We start from the raw sequence: 14,236 nt of genomic DNA on the forward strand, positions 1-14,236 counted from the left end.
CCCCGCCCGCGGTCGCCCCGCCACCCCGCCCGCGTCCCCGGCGGCGGGAGCTCGGGGGCGGCCGGCTGCATGCGAGACCTGCGCGGACCCCGCGGCGGACGGCGGCGGCTCTCGACCCGGGGAAGCCGAGCGCGCCAACCATGGCCTCCAACTTTAACGACATAGTCAAGCAGGGCTACGTGAAAATCCGCAGCAGGAAGCTGGGGGTGAGTCGCCCGCGCGGCTTTCTTGTCCCCGGCGCCGGTTTGGCGCGGCTGGCGGTGGGGGGCGGGGAGAGGTGACCCACGCGGGGACGGAGGCGGACAGGGACCCGGCTCCCCCGCGCACGGCCCGCTTGTTGCTCGGCCGCGCTGGGGGCCCGCACCTGCCTCGGGGTGGGGAGCGGGGGGTCTCGGAGATGGGGCTCGGGCGCCAGGAGCACCCGGATCCGCATCCTCCCGTGCGCGGCGCTGGTTCAGACCCAGACTGAGAAGTCGCCTAGGAGAAAGGATGATCAGTTCCGAGATGGATGCGCCCCGGAGAGGGGGTTACATTCAGAGCATCCACAGGGCTCTGATCTCGGGAAGTGTGCGCCTTCGGGGTACAACCGCTCGGTGTGCAGGGCGTGGACACACGCTCCTGTGAGTGTGTATCCAGAATCGTCACCGTTTCCCAGTCCCAGCTGCCCCAGCCCATTTCCAATTTCTCTTTCGATGCCCGGGTAGCGCCCCGCGTCTCTGCGGGGCGAGCTGGCGAGTTTTGCGGTTGCCGGCGGGCAGGCTCCCCGGCTCGGGGTGCGCCGGGACAGGTGGACCTGCGCCCGGGTATGCGCGCCAGGGGTGTGCTCACGGTCGCTGACCCGGGAGCCTCGGCGGCCGAAAAGTTTATGGAGACCCACTCATGGTCTTTTGAAAGATGATCTGCCCGATTTGAGAGAGAGACAGTGTAGACCCTTTAGGGTTGTACAAACTTCACTAGTGACCGGAGGAGGACGAGGTAAGAGGAACGCGTAGACGGTGGTAGAGGACCCGGGATGTGGACTGGAGGGAGCCGGACAGGAGGGGTCACCCGGGCCGAGCGCTGCCCCGACTGGGCGCACGTGGGGGTGTGGGTGCGGAGCGGCAGGGTCGGAGCGCCGGGCGGGGGCCCCCTCGGGGAGGCGCGACGTGGAGTTGAGTCCTGACACCCACCGGGCCGGGCCGGTCCAGGGCGCGAGGGACGCTCCATGTGCGGAGGCCAGGGTGCCGGTTTTCCCGATTCCCTGGATGTCTCTCCACCTCACTCTTCGAGTTCCAGTTCTGCGGAGCTCCGGGATGCTGGGGCCACGCGGCCTTGACCGAGAACATTCCCTGCTTTCTCTGCTGAAGAGATGAGCACTCTTAACTTGGAGAGGGAGGGAAGGAGGGAGACTTCGTTTATTTTCTCATTTAAAGGGAAGGAAGGAGGGGAAGGAAAGGAAAAAAGGAGGAGAAGATAAATGCTAGATATTTAATATATCGTTGGAAAACTAAGGAAGGGCAGAGTCCCTAAAAGAAGGATCACCCGCACCCAGGAGCCGCTGCGTGGCCAGTTGGTGGGGGCAGGTGCCAGGGTCCGGAGGAAGGGGCCGGGCTGACTTGCCTGTGGGTGCTGCCCGTGCTGGCTTCACTTTCGAGATGCGGACGGTACCCCCAGGGACACACGGGACCCCTTCTCTAGCCCCAGCAGATTCGTCCAAGTGGGGAGCACAGATCTGGGTGACGACCCTCCCCCGCAGCCTGGCGCCCCACCGGGCGGGAGAGGGCGGGCGCCCTCGGCCGGGTTTCGGGGCGTCTCTGGGTAGAGGAACGCGTTCTTTCTCGGAGAGGCAAGGAAGAACGCCCCGGGAAAAGCTGCGCGCGGCCGGGATACGGTGCTTCCATCTGTGGCCCCCAGAGCCGTCAGCCGAAACAGGAGGTGTGGAGCTAGAGCGTGGGGGTGGGCCGGACGAGAAGGGTTTCAGGAACTTGACCTTTGACGCCCTTTGCTCTCCCACAGGGTGCCTGCTCAGCACTCTGGCTCCTCTCCTTGAAATTTCCATTGTGTCTGACACCTCACACGCTATAAGCTGATGGGTGATTTCAGCCCCGCGGGGAGACAGGCATCTGGTTGCACAGTTACCCTGTATGTGAAAATCACAATAAGGAGCAGAACGCTGAGAAATCACCTCCTAGCGCGCTTGGCCTTGGAGTCTGTAGGATTCCTACCCCGTCAGAGCTTTCCAGGATTTCCTACAATCCAGGGGAAGGGTATTGAACGCTTCTTGGGTAACTACGACATTTGCAGCCTTTGAAATGTCCTCTTGGTTCACCAGACAGTTTCCCCCCAAAGATGGGTGCCAATGTTCATTTCCTTTCCAAAGCCTCTGTTTCCACACTCACTGTGTAGAACCATGCCTGTGTAAAGGACCCAGAAAACAGTAAAAGCATGTTTATGTTCATTGGACTTGCTTTTGTGTTCCATTTCTGCTTGAGAAATATGAATTTCATAGGTTGGTGTTGAAACAGTTTTGTCTGGTTTTAATAGTAAATCAAAATATTAAGCTACATTAGTCTTGACTGTTTTGGAAAATATTATTTACTTAAACTTTAGAAACTTTTCTATTCAGAATATGGTAGTATTCAAAAGAGGGAGTTCAAATGACAGAACTTCACACGTGATTCTGTAAAGCTTAGTAAGTTTTAAATGTGTCCCTTAAGATAGTTAAAACACTAAGTGAATATTTTGTGCCTTAAAAATGAAAACGTATAGTCATACCCCAAAATCAGAGATATAGGAATTATCTAAGCATTCGTTTTCATAGTTAATAATACATATTCCTAATTTTATGGACTCAGAACTATGAACTTTTGTAAGCAAAATATTTTTAACTCAGCGGATACATAATAGTTCTTTTATGGGTTAAGTTTCAAAATAGAAATCTAATTAAATATGCACAGATATTTGATTTACTATGGGTAGAAGGCATGCTTTCAGGATACAAGTTTTATAGTATTCTAAGGGGAGGGAGAAGGGCTAGGTATGAGGCCAATCATATCAGAGATAAAAAGGATGACATGAAAGTATATTTTGAGATAAAATGTTTAATATGCCCTTTACTCCTCACAAGTTAGTGCTTATCGTTATGCTGAATGAGGGCCGAAAAGCACTTCCTGCCCTCTACCCTGTGGGACAACTTTTCCAGAGGTGCTTCCAGGTCAGTGTTTGAAAGGGCCCCTGCCATGAGTCTTTTAATAGAAACTAGAGTCAGACTCCACTGAAGCGACTTAGCAGCAGCAGCAGCAGTGCTACCTGTTGTGGGTTCTTCAGCCAAATAGTTGGATGAAGTGGTAAATATTAAACACTTTTTTGCTTTGAAATTTGTCTTCACTCAATCAGTTTTTCTTCCATTTAGGAAAATAATTTTGAGGAAAAAAATAGAATCATTTTCCTGAATTTTACTTTTGCCCTTTAAAAATATTCTTGTTAAATCATTGTATCTTTAAAGGTGTTCAATTATTAAAAGTACAACGCCATGACTCATAAAGAATCATTTCTTTAAATTCTGTATTATTTTTCATTGTAATACATTACTGTTTCTATATTTTCATTTTGCAGGATTTAAAAGTCTTTACAATAGTTTAGTTCTTCTCACCATCTTATCTGTTGCATGATTAATGTTATAATTTACAGGATACCATGATGGCCAGTGTTTTCTTTTTAAAGAAAAGAGTACTTAAAAGCGGTAATAAAAATAAAGCTAACACATGTTGGTCAGTATTGTTTATTTCTTAGCCTTGATTATCTGTTTTTCTTCTAACCTCTAATGGGTTAAGTTTAATTGACAAGGCATATATTACAAAATACCCCAGCTATTCTTGGTTTGCAGATAGAACACAATCACTGAAACTTAGTCACTTTATACTTAGCTTATTGACTCTAAAAATATAGCAGCAGTAAATGCAGCATAGTGGAATGACATGACATCATGACCATCACTGTCATCAGTGCACAAGTTCCAGACTGCAAATAGGCTACCGTGGTTCTGAAACTTGACTGTCTCTCAAGCCATTGTTCTCAAGGAATTTTATTCAAATACATCAACGTGCGTATTCACAGGCAGGTATTCACAGATAGTATTTTATGCAGCTTTTTTCTAGTTCTTAGTCAGGTGAGAGGTTGGCTTGGTTATGTGTGGGTATTGAAGGAGTGTCTCAGGATAGGGTGATATTACACATTCAACAAATGGTTAAATAATTATGCAGCATCTACTGTTTGTCAGCTTGTGTACACTGGGCATGTGTGTATGAATATTCCAGAGTCAGGTCCTATTAAGTCAGGGTTATTATTAACCTGTGGGGCTTCCTAGGTGGCGCTAGTGGTGAAGAACCCACCTGCCAATGCAGGAAACTTATAGTGACACGGGCTTGATCCCTGGCTGGGGAAGATTCCCTTGAGGAGGGCATGGCAACTCACTCCAGTGTTCTTTCCTGGAGAAACCCATGGATAGAGGAGTCTGGTGCACTACAGTTCATACGGTCGCAGAGAGTTGAACCTGACTGAAGTGACTTAGCACAGCACAGCATCTTCTATATCACCACTACTCATGGTGTATTAGGTGAGGAATACAGCAAGCCGCCTATATAAGAATGAGGTCCATTCCTACAGTGCTGGTGAGTCCAGTTTGTTCCTAAGTCCAACAAAGTTATCCTCAGTACCCAACTAATATAATCGGGTATATACTACTGTATGGTGATAGGTTTGTAATACTTTTCATACAAATAATATCTAAAGAACACACAAAAGAGAAAACATTTTTAATCTTACAGTACAGTACCTTGAAAAGTACAGTAGTACAGTACAACGCTGGCACACAGGGGCACACTAGTGTCTTTGAAAGTTTGCAACTTGAGGTTCATATGTAGGAGACTTACAGTAGAGGAAGCAGGTGAAAGTAGAGCACACTTCTGGAGTATCTGATGAGCAGCAGCTTGATGAGCTCATCATCTGTTGAAGGTTTTCCCTTCTGCATGGTCTCCATTTGTTCTAACAACCGATCATAGATTCGTCTATCCCTTGCCCTCTTTCCCTTCTGGATTAAAACCTCAAGACACCCCCATTCCTTGTCTGATGATTACTTCTCTGCTTCTTGCAAACTCTTCTGAGTTTTCCTGTCCTTTTACAAACAGCTTTTACCTGATGATGGAAGAGAGTAGGTTTTCATGAGACATGTTTTCTGAAAATTTATCCCTTTATAGAATCTGCCTCATTAATACAAATGGGAACCTTTGTGTGTGCATTTGCATATTTTTGGTCCCTAGAGCATTTAAAGGAAAAGGCAATGGCAACCCACTCCAGTACTCTTGCCTGGAAAACCCCATGGATGCAGGAGCCTGCAGTCACAAAGAGTCAGACATGACTGAAGCAACTTAGCAGCAGCAGAGCATTTAAAATTTTTTCTGGATTCCCAAATCTCTAGAAAGTGTTTTGTGAAAAGAGTTTATGTCGTGTATGAAATGCATTAGTAGTTTGCCAAGAATTCAGTTCAGTTCAGTTCAGTTCAGTTCAGTCGCTCAGGCGTGTCCGACTCTTTGCGACCCCATGAATCACAGCACATCAGGCCTTCCTGTCCATCACCAACTCCCGGAGTTCACCCAAACTCATGTCCATCGAGTTGGTGATGCCATCCAGCCATCTCATCCTCTGTCGTCCCCTTCTCCTCCTGCCCCCAATCCCTCCTAGCATCAGTCTTTTCCAATGAGTCAACTCTTCGCGTGAGATGGCCAAAGTATTGGAGTTTCAGCTTTAGCATCATTCCTTTTAAAGAACACCCAGGGCTGATCTCCTTTAGAATGGACAGGTTGGATCTCCTTGTAGTCCAAGGGACTCTCAGAAGTCTTCTCCAACACCACAGTTCAAAAGCATCAGTTCTTTGAGGCTCAGCTTTCTTCACAGTCCAACTCTCACATCCATACATGACTATTGGAAAAACCATAGCCTTGACTAGACAAACCTTTGTTGGCAAAGTAATGTCTCTGCTTTTCAATATGCTATCTAGGTTGGTCATAACTTTTCTTCCAAGGAGTAGGTGTCTTAATTTCATGGCTGCAGTCACCATCTGCAGTGACTTTGGAACCCAAAAGAATAAAGTCTGATACTGTTTCCACTGTTTCCCCATCTATTTCCCATGAAGTGATGAGACCAGATGCCATGATCTTCGTTTTCTGAATGTTGAGCTTTAAGCCAACTTTTTCACTCTCCTCTTTTACTTTCAAGAGGCTTTTTAGCTCCTCTTCACTTTCTGCCATAAGGGTGGTGTCATCTACATATCTGAGGTTGTTGATATTTCTCCCGGCAATCTTGATTCCAGCTTGTGTTTCTTCCAGTCCAGTATTTCTCATGATGTACTCTGCATATAAGTTAAATAAGCAGGGTGACAATATACAGCCTTGACATACTCCTTTTCCTATTTGGAACCAGTCTGTTGTTCCATGTCCAGTTCTAACTGTTGCTTCCTGACCTGCATACAGATTTCTCAAGAGGCAGGTCAGGTGGTCTGGTATTCCCATCTCTTTCAGAATTTTCCACAGTTTATTGTGATCCACACTTGGGTACCTTTAAATCCTTACTCATTTGTGAATACTGTGTATGCTAGGCATTTTGCTTTCTGAAGTGGATCTGTTATATACATGATTATTTATTATTTATCTCTTTCTCATGAAATATGGACTTAGAATATATAAAATTCCAATTATTTTAGCTCTACATTTTTTGTTGGAGTTTAATTGCTTTACATTGTTGTGTTATTGTTTGCTATACAATGAAGTGAGTCAGCTATATGTATACATATATCTCCTCCCTCTTGGGCCTCCCTTCCCCCCAGCTCTACCCATCTAGGTCATCACAGAACACAGAGCTGAGCTCTCTGTGCTAAATTCAGGTTTTTATGTTATGTATATGTTTAATGTTAGGTGTACATGCCACTTATTTCTCTGTCTACAAGTCTCACTTGTTCTTAGAATTTTATAGTAGAAAATGGTCTTGTATACCATCTATTCAGTTTCTCTATATTAATTGGTTTGCAGCCATATGTTTGTGGATATGACATTTTAGCTCTCCTAAGAAACTCTATTATCTGCATTAGTGAGATTTTTTTTCCTTTTTAAAACATTCCTACCTATGCATATGGGCATGACTAAGTTTTTTTTTTTTTTTTTTTTGCATTTTCAAACCTTAAAGCCAGAAAGCAAAGAAAATAAAAGTAAGCCTACCTGTAAAAACCAAACCAAAACATTTTGCTGGATTTTGATATGAAATGATTATTCCCATGCAATACCTGGGGGAAGTCATTAAATCAGGGGTGAGATATGAGAGTTCATATCTCAGCTTTTGTCTTGATAGGTTTATACATGACTGCTGGCAAGGTGAACTTTAGAAGATGGCATCCCCACAGATAACAAAGATTATGCTCAGCACTCAGGGAGGTCTTCCAGATGACCAAAATAAATTGTACGTAGGGTAACCAAAGAGTAGTCACTATCTCTATAAGTTTTACATTCTCAGTTTCCTTAAGAGTATTTCAGAGGTGTTCTGTAAAGGTTGACATCGTGGATGAGTATAAAATAATGTGAAAAAAAGTTTAATCTGAAGTTATGTATTTGAAATAGTGGCTATTGTTTTGAAGTATTTTTATTCTAACATGTTGTTCCAGCTAAATCATAATAAGCCATGTGAATTAGAGAAGGAAATGGCAACCACTCCAGTATTTTTGCCTGGAAAATTTCCATGGACAGAGAAGCCTGGCAGGCTAAAGTCCATGGGGTTGCCCAGAGTTGGACATAACTGAGTGACTGAGCACACAAACTTAATTACATTGATCAGATCACAGTATATGCATATGAAGCCATTATGATGGACACCTTAAACTTATACACTGTTTTATGCCAATTATATCTCAGTAAAGCCAGAAAAACTGCTAGGTAGTAAGAGAATCTTTGCCACAATAAGGAGTCTCTATATTGATATTTCTCTAGTCCACTTTGAATGGCCATGATTTCATTTCCATTGTACCATCTAAAACCCAGATGATCTCTCCTTTTAAGAAAAGAAAACAAATTTCAAAAACTGACAGTGTTCTGGTAGAATTTAAAATGCTTTACAAATATTTAAATCTGTTTATCATTACTTTTATTTATGAAAAATGGTCTTTTATTTAAGGTGATTATATAAAAGCTTATGTTTGAATTAACCTAATGAAAAGTGAGTTTATTTAAAGAAAAACACAACTAAAAAATAATACACATTTACTGGGATCTGGCAAATCAAGGGGGTGATACAGTTATTCAGCAAGAAGCTGCCCAATGTCTTTAACATCAGACAGCACTGAAATATACTGTGAACACTATCTAAGAGGCTGGGATCAGTTATTTGTTTATTTTTGTAGCCAGCTGCTTTTAAGTGGCAGGAATTGAACTATGCATACTTAAGTGATGTTCCTTTTCTTTTCTTAGTTTCCTTATTTTTTAAAATCAGTTATATTTGTAAATGTTTAAATATATGATGTATTACATGTGTAAACATGTATAGTTATTTTTCTCTTGATTTTTTTGTAAATATGAAATACATTTTCTGACCATTCATTAACCTTTAAAATATGCATGTGTACATGTCTATGAATGTACATATGTACACATACTTAAATACATGCATATATATAATTTATGTTATATATTAAGTAGAATATGTGTATATTTCCAAACGAGTTGTTAGCCCTCATTAGTTAGTGATGAATTGTTATCTTCCCTAACTATGTAAAGGCACCTAGCCCTACTCCAGGAGAATAAAATGTTCATAAAATGTCTTATATTTATTATATAAATTGTTACATCTTCACATGATACTTTTATTTGGAAAAATGTTTGGTATTAGTTTAAAATTGAATTTTAGTGTATCTTTTAAAAATTACAACTTTTAAAGGGTGGAAGCCAGTAAGAGAAAATTCTATATCTCTGTCTATATAAGTCTAGTAAAACTTTTCACATGTTATTCAAGAAAAAGAATGAAAAAATACTTTTGACATATTTGAACTTGCCTAAAAAGCTATGCTTTTCATTTAGCTTATTAGGAAAAAGGAATTATATCTCTCTGAGTGCTTTAAAGACCCTTGGGAATGTGCTGTAGAAAGGACCCATGTCATTTTACTGATGCTTTTATCGACTTCATTACACTTTGGAATCTTTAAGTATTAGCTTTGTAACTGTGTGAACCACCAGGGAAGTCCCCAAAAGTGTTAGTCGCTTAGTTGTGTCCAGCTCTTTGTGACCCCATGGGCTATAGCTCCTCTGTCCATGGTATTCTCCAGGCAAGAATATTGGAGTGAATAGCCATTCCCTTCTCCAGGGGACCTTCCTGACCCAGGGATTGAATCCAGGTCTCCTGCATTGCAGACAGATTCTTTACCATCTGAACCACCAGTTCAGTTCAGTTCAGTTCAGTCGCTCAGTTGTGCCTGACTCTTTGTGACCCCATGGACTGCAGCGCACCAGGCTTCCCTTTCCATCACCCATTCCCAGAGCTTACCCAAACTCATGTCCATTGAGTCAGTGATGCCATCCAATCATCTCATCCTCTGTCGTCCCCTTCACCTCCTGCCCTCAATCTTTCCCAGCATCAGGGTCTTTTCCAGTGAGTCGGTTCTTTGCACCAGGTGGCCAAAGTATTGGAGTTTCAACTTCAGCATCAGTTCTTCCAATGAATATTCAGGACTGATTTCCTCTAGGATGAACTGGTTGGATCTTCTTGCTGTCTAAGGAATTCTCAAGAGTTTCTTCTCCAACACCACAGTTCAAAAGCATCCATTCTTCAGCACTCAGCTTTCTTTATAGTCCAACTCTCACATCCATACATGACTACTGGAAAAACCATAGCTTTGACTAGACAGACCTTTCAGGGGAGTCTTAAATGAAAGTACGTCCAGTTACAAATTATGATGTATAACTTTAAGGCACCAAATTTATGAATAAGTATGGAATGTACTCTTCTGTACATTTAGAACATAGCAACTGTTTACAACTCCAAAGGATACTTAACACACATACGGTTGCACCCTGATACTTTGCCGATATCTGTACATTACTTAGCCCTTAACCAAAAAAAATGGTTCTCAGTACTTGTGAGAGACTGCATATTGCTGTTCCCAGGATGAGTACGGAACATTGAAGTAAAGGACCAGACTAAAGGGGCTTTCACTATGCTGAGGGTCTGGGAGGTCACTAATGTGTTTACAAAAAAAAGGTTAAATGTTTATTCTCAAATTATCAATATCCAAGAATCTTGGGTGTATAAAAGGACTGCAGTCAAGTATGACTTTTGGCAAGGAGACCGAATGGGCTGAGTTTTAGTGTCTTGGAAAGACACTGATAATTCTAGTGGCTAGCTCTGAGAATCACTGACGTTTTGTTTTTTTCTCCTCAGCACGGAGAAGAACCAGTTCTTCAACCTATTATTGTTTGCCTTGAGAAATCAGCTATCAGGCATCCTGTTACCGTTCGGATTAGTCTTTTTTCTTCTGGCCACTTGTAACTTCCCCTTTTCCTGGTTTTCAGGGGGTTTGCTATGAAATGTGGAGGTGCAGTGTTTATTCTGTTCATTATTTGGAGGTGTATAGTGCTGCTTATTCCATGGCTTGATGTCTTCCTGCAGCTCTGAAAGATGATCTACCATTACTCTTTCACACATTAATTCTGCCTGTTCTTTCTCCTCGTGTGTTAAATCGTTTGTACCACATGTCCTGTGCCTTTTGGTTTTTTCTTTCTTTTGCCATAGTTTTGTGTCTCAGAGATTGAAGATAGAGGTCTACTACCGATAGTCCTTCCAGTTCACTATTTTCTATTCAACTGTAGACACAGTCCTTTTTACCTTGTTCTGCAGCCTGCTCTTCCTGATTTGAGGTAATAAAATATTAAATAAATGTTTTCTCATCTGAATCAGCCAGTGTCAGCTTTGATCACAACTAGTAGCAACTAAGACACCCAACAAATAAGACAGCATTATTGGAAGTGTTGAAATTAAATTTGAAAATATACTTAAATCCAATATATGCTAAATATATTCTAAAGTAACTAATTTTTAGAGCATTGATGATTAAGTAATTGTCCTTAGCAATATGTAGATGCTACAAGTCATTTTCTGCTGTAGTCACTCCTAGAGAGGACATTTAGAGCATATTTGGTGAATTACTCTGCTCATCCATGGAGTTTAGGAGCTTTGATGGAAGCATACATTTAGACCATATAATGAAGAAAAAAATTTTCTAATATACCCAACAAATTTTTGACAAACATACAAAAACAATTTGATGAAGAAAGGATATCTTTCAAACAAATGTGCTGGGAAAATTTGGACATCCATAGGCAAAATAAATGAATCTCAACATAAACCTCACACCTTATAGCTCAAAATAGATTAGTGATTTAAGTATAAAAAGTAAAAGTATGAAATTTGTAACAAAACATAAAAGAAAATCTTTGGGAACTAGGACTAAGCAAAGAGTTGACACAAAAGTGTGACCCTTAAAAGGAAAACTTGATAAATTAACTTCATCAAAATGAAAACTTTTGCTTTATGAAAGAGGTTGTTAAGAGAGAATTTTAAAAAGCTATGGGGGGAGGAATTATTTACAAACTACATGTCTCTAACAGATAATGAGAGTAAAAAACTCTTAAAACTCTAAGCTAAATTTTAAAAACAACAGTTCAGTTAGGAAATGGGCAAAAAACGTGAACTGATACTTCACAAAAGTTGATAAACACATGAACAGATGTCAAGATTATTAGCCATTCAGTTCAGTTCAGTTCAGTCACTCAGTCGTGTCCAACTTTGTGACCCCATGAATTGCAGCATGCCAGGCCTCCCTGTCCATCACCAACTCCCAGAGTTCACTCAGACTCACCATCGAGTTGGTGATGCCATCCAGCCATCCCATCCTCTGTCGTCCCCTTCTCCTCCTGCCCCCAATCCCTCCCAGCATCAGAGTCTTTTTCCAATGAGTCAACTCTTCGCATGAGGTGGCCAAAGTACTGGAGTTTCAGCTTTAGCATCATTCCTTCCAAAGAACACCCAGGGCTGATCTCCTTTAGAATGGACAGGTTGGATCTCCTTGCAGTCCAAGGGACTCTCAAGAGTCTTCTCCAACACCACAGTTCAAAAGCATCAATTCTTCGGCGCTTAACTTTCTTCACAGTCCAACTCTCACATCCATACATGACCACTGGAAAAACCATAGCCTTGAATAGATGGACCTTTGTTGGCAAAGTAATGTCTCTGCTTTTGAATATGCTATCTAGGTTGGTCATAACTGTCCTTCCAAGGAGTAAGCGTCCATTAGTGACATGCAAATTAAAAACATCATGAGTTATCAGTAAATACCTATTGGAAAAGCTAAAATGAAAAACAGTGACACCACCAAATACTGACAGGAAACAGAAAACCTGAATCACTCATACACTGCTGTTGGGAAGGTGATTTGGTTCAGACACTCTTGAAAATAATGTGGCAGTTTCTTAAACTATGCAGTGGCCATACGGCCATCAGCAGTACCATCAGTAATCTATCCCAGGGAAATGAAGACTTTTGTTCACATGCAAACCATACAAATGTTCACAGCAGCTTTATTTTAAATATCCCTGAACTGAAAACAAGCCAGATATCCATCACTGGATAAATGGTTAAACTGTAGGACATCCTCATCATGTAATACTACTCAGCAATAAAAAAGATTAAACTCTTGTTAACCCCTAAAGATGAATCTTGAGAGAATTATACTGAGTGAAAAAAAAAATCCCCAAAGGTAATATGCTATGTGATTTCATTTGTATAACATCCACATGTCTTCTTTGGAAATATCTATTTAAGTTCTCTGCCCATTTGTAATACTGTTGTTAAGGTTTTATTTTGGATATTAACCCCTTACCATATAAATGATTGGCAAATATTTTCTCTTATTTCATAGGTTGCCTTTTTATTTTGTTGACGGTTTCTTTTGCTGTGCAGAAGCTTACTTAGTTTGAAGTAGACGTCCTCTCTCTTTGATTTGTGAAAAATACAAATGTTGATTATTTTGCAGTTGCAAGTGAGTGTTCTCTGTGAAGGAGGCTTAGATGAGCTAGGTTTGCCCACAGGACACCTTAATTACTAGGAGGCAAGCAGCTTGAATACTCCATTGACTGTTGAAGCAAACAGCAATGAAAACTTCTCTGCCTTTGCTTCTGAATTCAAAGTGAGCCACCTTGTCCAAATTTTAGAAAAATGCCATTACTTAGAGGAAGATAAAGGTCAGCAACAATTTCAATGGAATTTCTTTTTATATCTCCAGTAAGAGACCACTTGGCTACATTCCCATCCAAAAAGTGCCATTAGCTATTTTGATTCCCAAGATATTACCTCATTGCAGCTCCTTTTAAAATGATAATAAAACTGCCCAGAATACAAAGTAAATGAAGTCCCAAATAAAGCATCTAGGAACAGTTTCAGTTATTATGCTATCTGATGACAAGTTATTTTCAGTAGCTGGATAAGACATGAAGAGGGAACCGTAAGAGTACTTTTGAAAAATAGTATGACACCTGGAGCATATAGGATTCAGAATCAGTGGTGAAGGAAATAATCATTTTTCTATGTGATTAGAATCTATAACCTATTTGGTACATTTTTCAATTAAAAATATCAAGATTATTTTAAAATATTAACTAAGGATATATTAATATGAAATATATCAAGATGAAGCAGTAAAAAGAAGGAAAAGAAAAATTTGCATCAATGCCTGCAAGTCAGGGGACCATTACATCTACTACTGTGGGCAGAAATCCCTTAGAAGAAGTAGAGTGGCCCTCACAGTCAATAGAAGAATCTGAAAGGCAGTCTCAAAAATGACGTGATCTCTGTTCGTTTCTAAGGCAAACCATTCAACATCACAGTAATCCCAGTCTGTGCCACAACCGCTAATGCTAAAGAAGATGAAGTCCAGCAGTTCTATGAAGACCTCCAAGACCTTCTAGAGCTAACACCAAAAAAAAAAAAAAAAGATGTCCTTTTCATCATAGGGGACTAGCATGCTAAAGGAGGAAGTATGGGGTCACAAAGAGCCAGACACAACTTAGCAACTGAACAACCTGCAAGTCTAGTGATGGTCTCTGCTCTGCGGGGTTCTGAGATAAGTAAGACCCAATGTCAATGCATCTTTGTTAAATTTTTAGATAAGTTT

At 41.5% G+C, this 14,236-nt stretch overlaps 1 protein-coding gene across 1 annotated transcript in view; it reads left to right on the top strand.

The window, feature by feature from the left end:
* Positions 1 to 6: 6 nt before the first annotated feature.
* The window catches only part of DOK6 (docking protein 6), a 383,598-nt gene continuing 369,368 nt past the window's right edge, over positions 7 to 14,236 (top strand). Inside the window, exon 1 of the mRNA XM_040264342.1 lies at positions 7 to 206. Coding sequence (XP_040120276.1) covers positions 141 to 206 — 66 coding nt within the window. The 5' untranslated portion in view covers positions 7 to 140. The remainder of the gene's footprint in view (positions 207 to 14,236) is intronic.

The sequence above is a fragment of the Oryx dammah genome, unplaced genomic scaffold, assembly GCF_014754425.2.
Source record: "Oryx dammah isolate SB20612 unplaced genomic scaffold, SCBI_Odam_1.1 HiC_scaffold_22, whole genome shotgun sequence".
Classification (NCBI taxonomy): Eukaryota; Metazoa; Chordata; class Mammalia; order Artiodactyla; family Bovidae; genus Oryx; species Oryx dammah.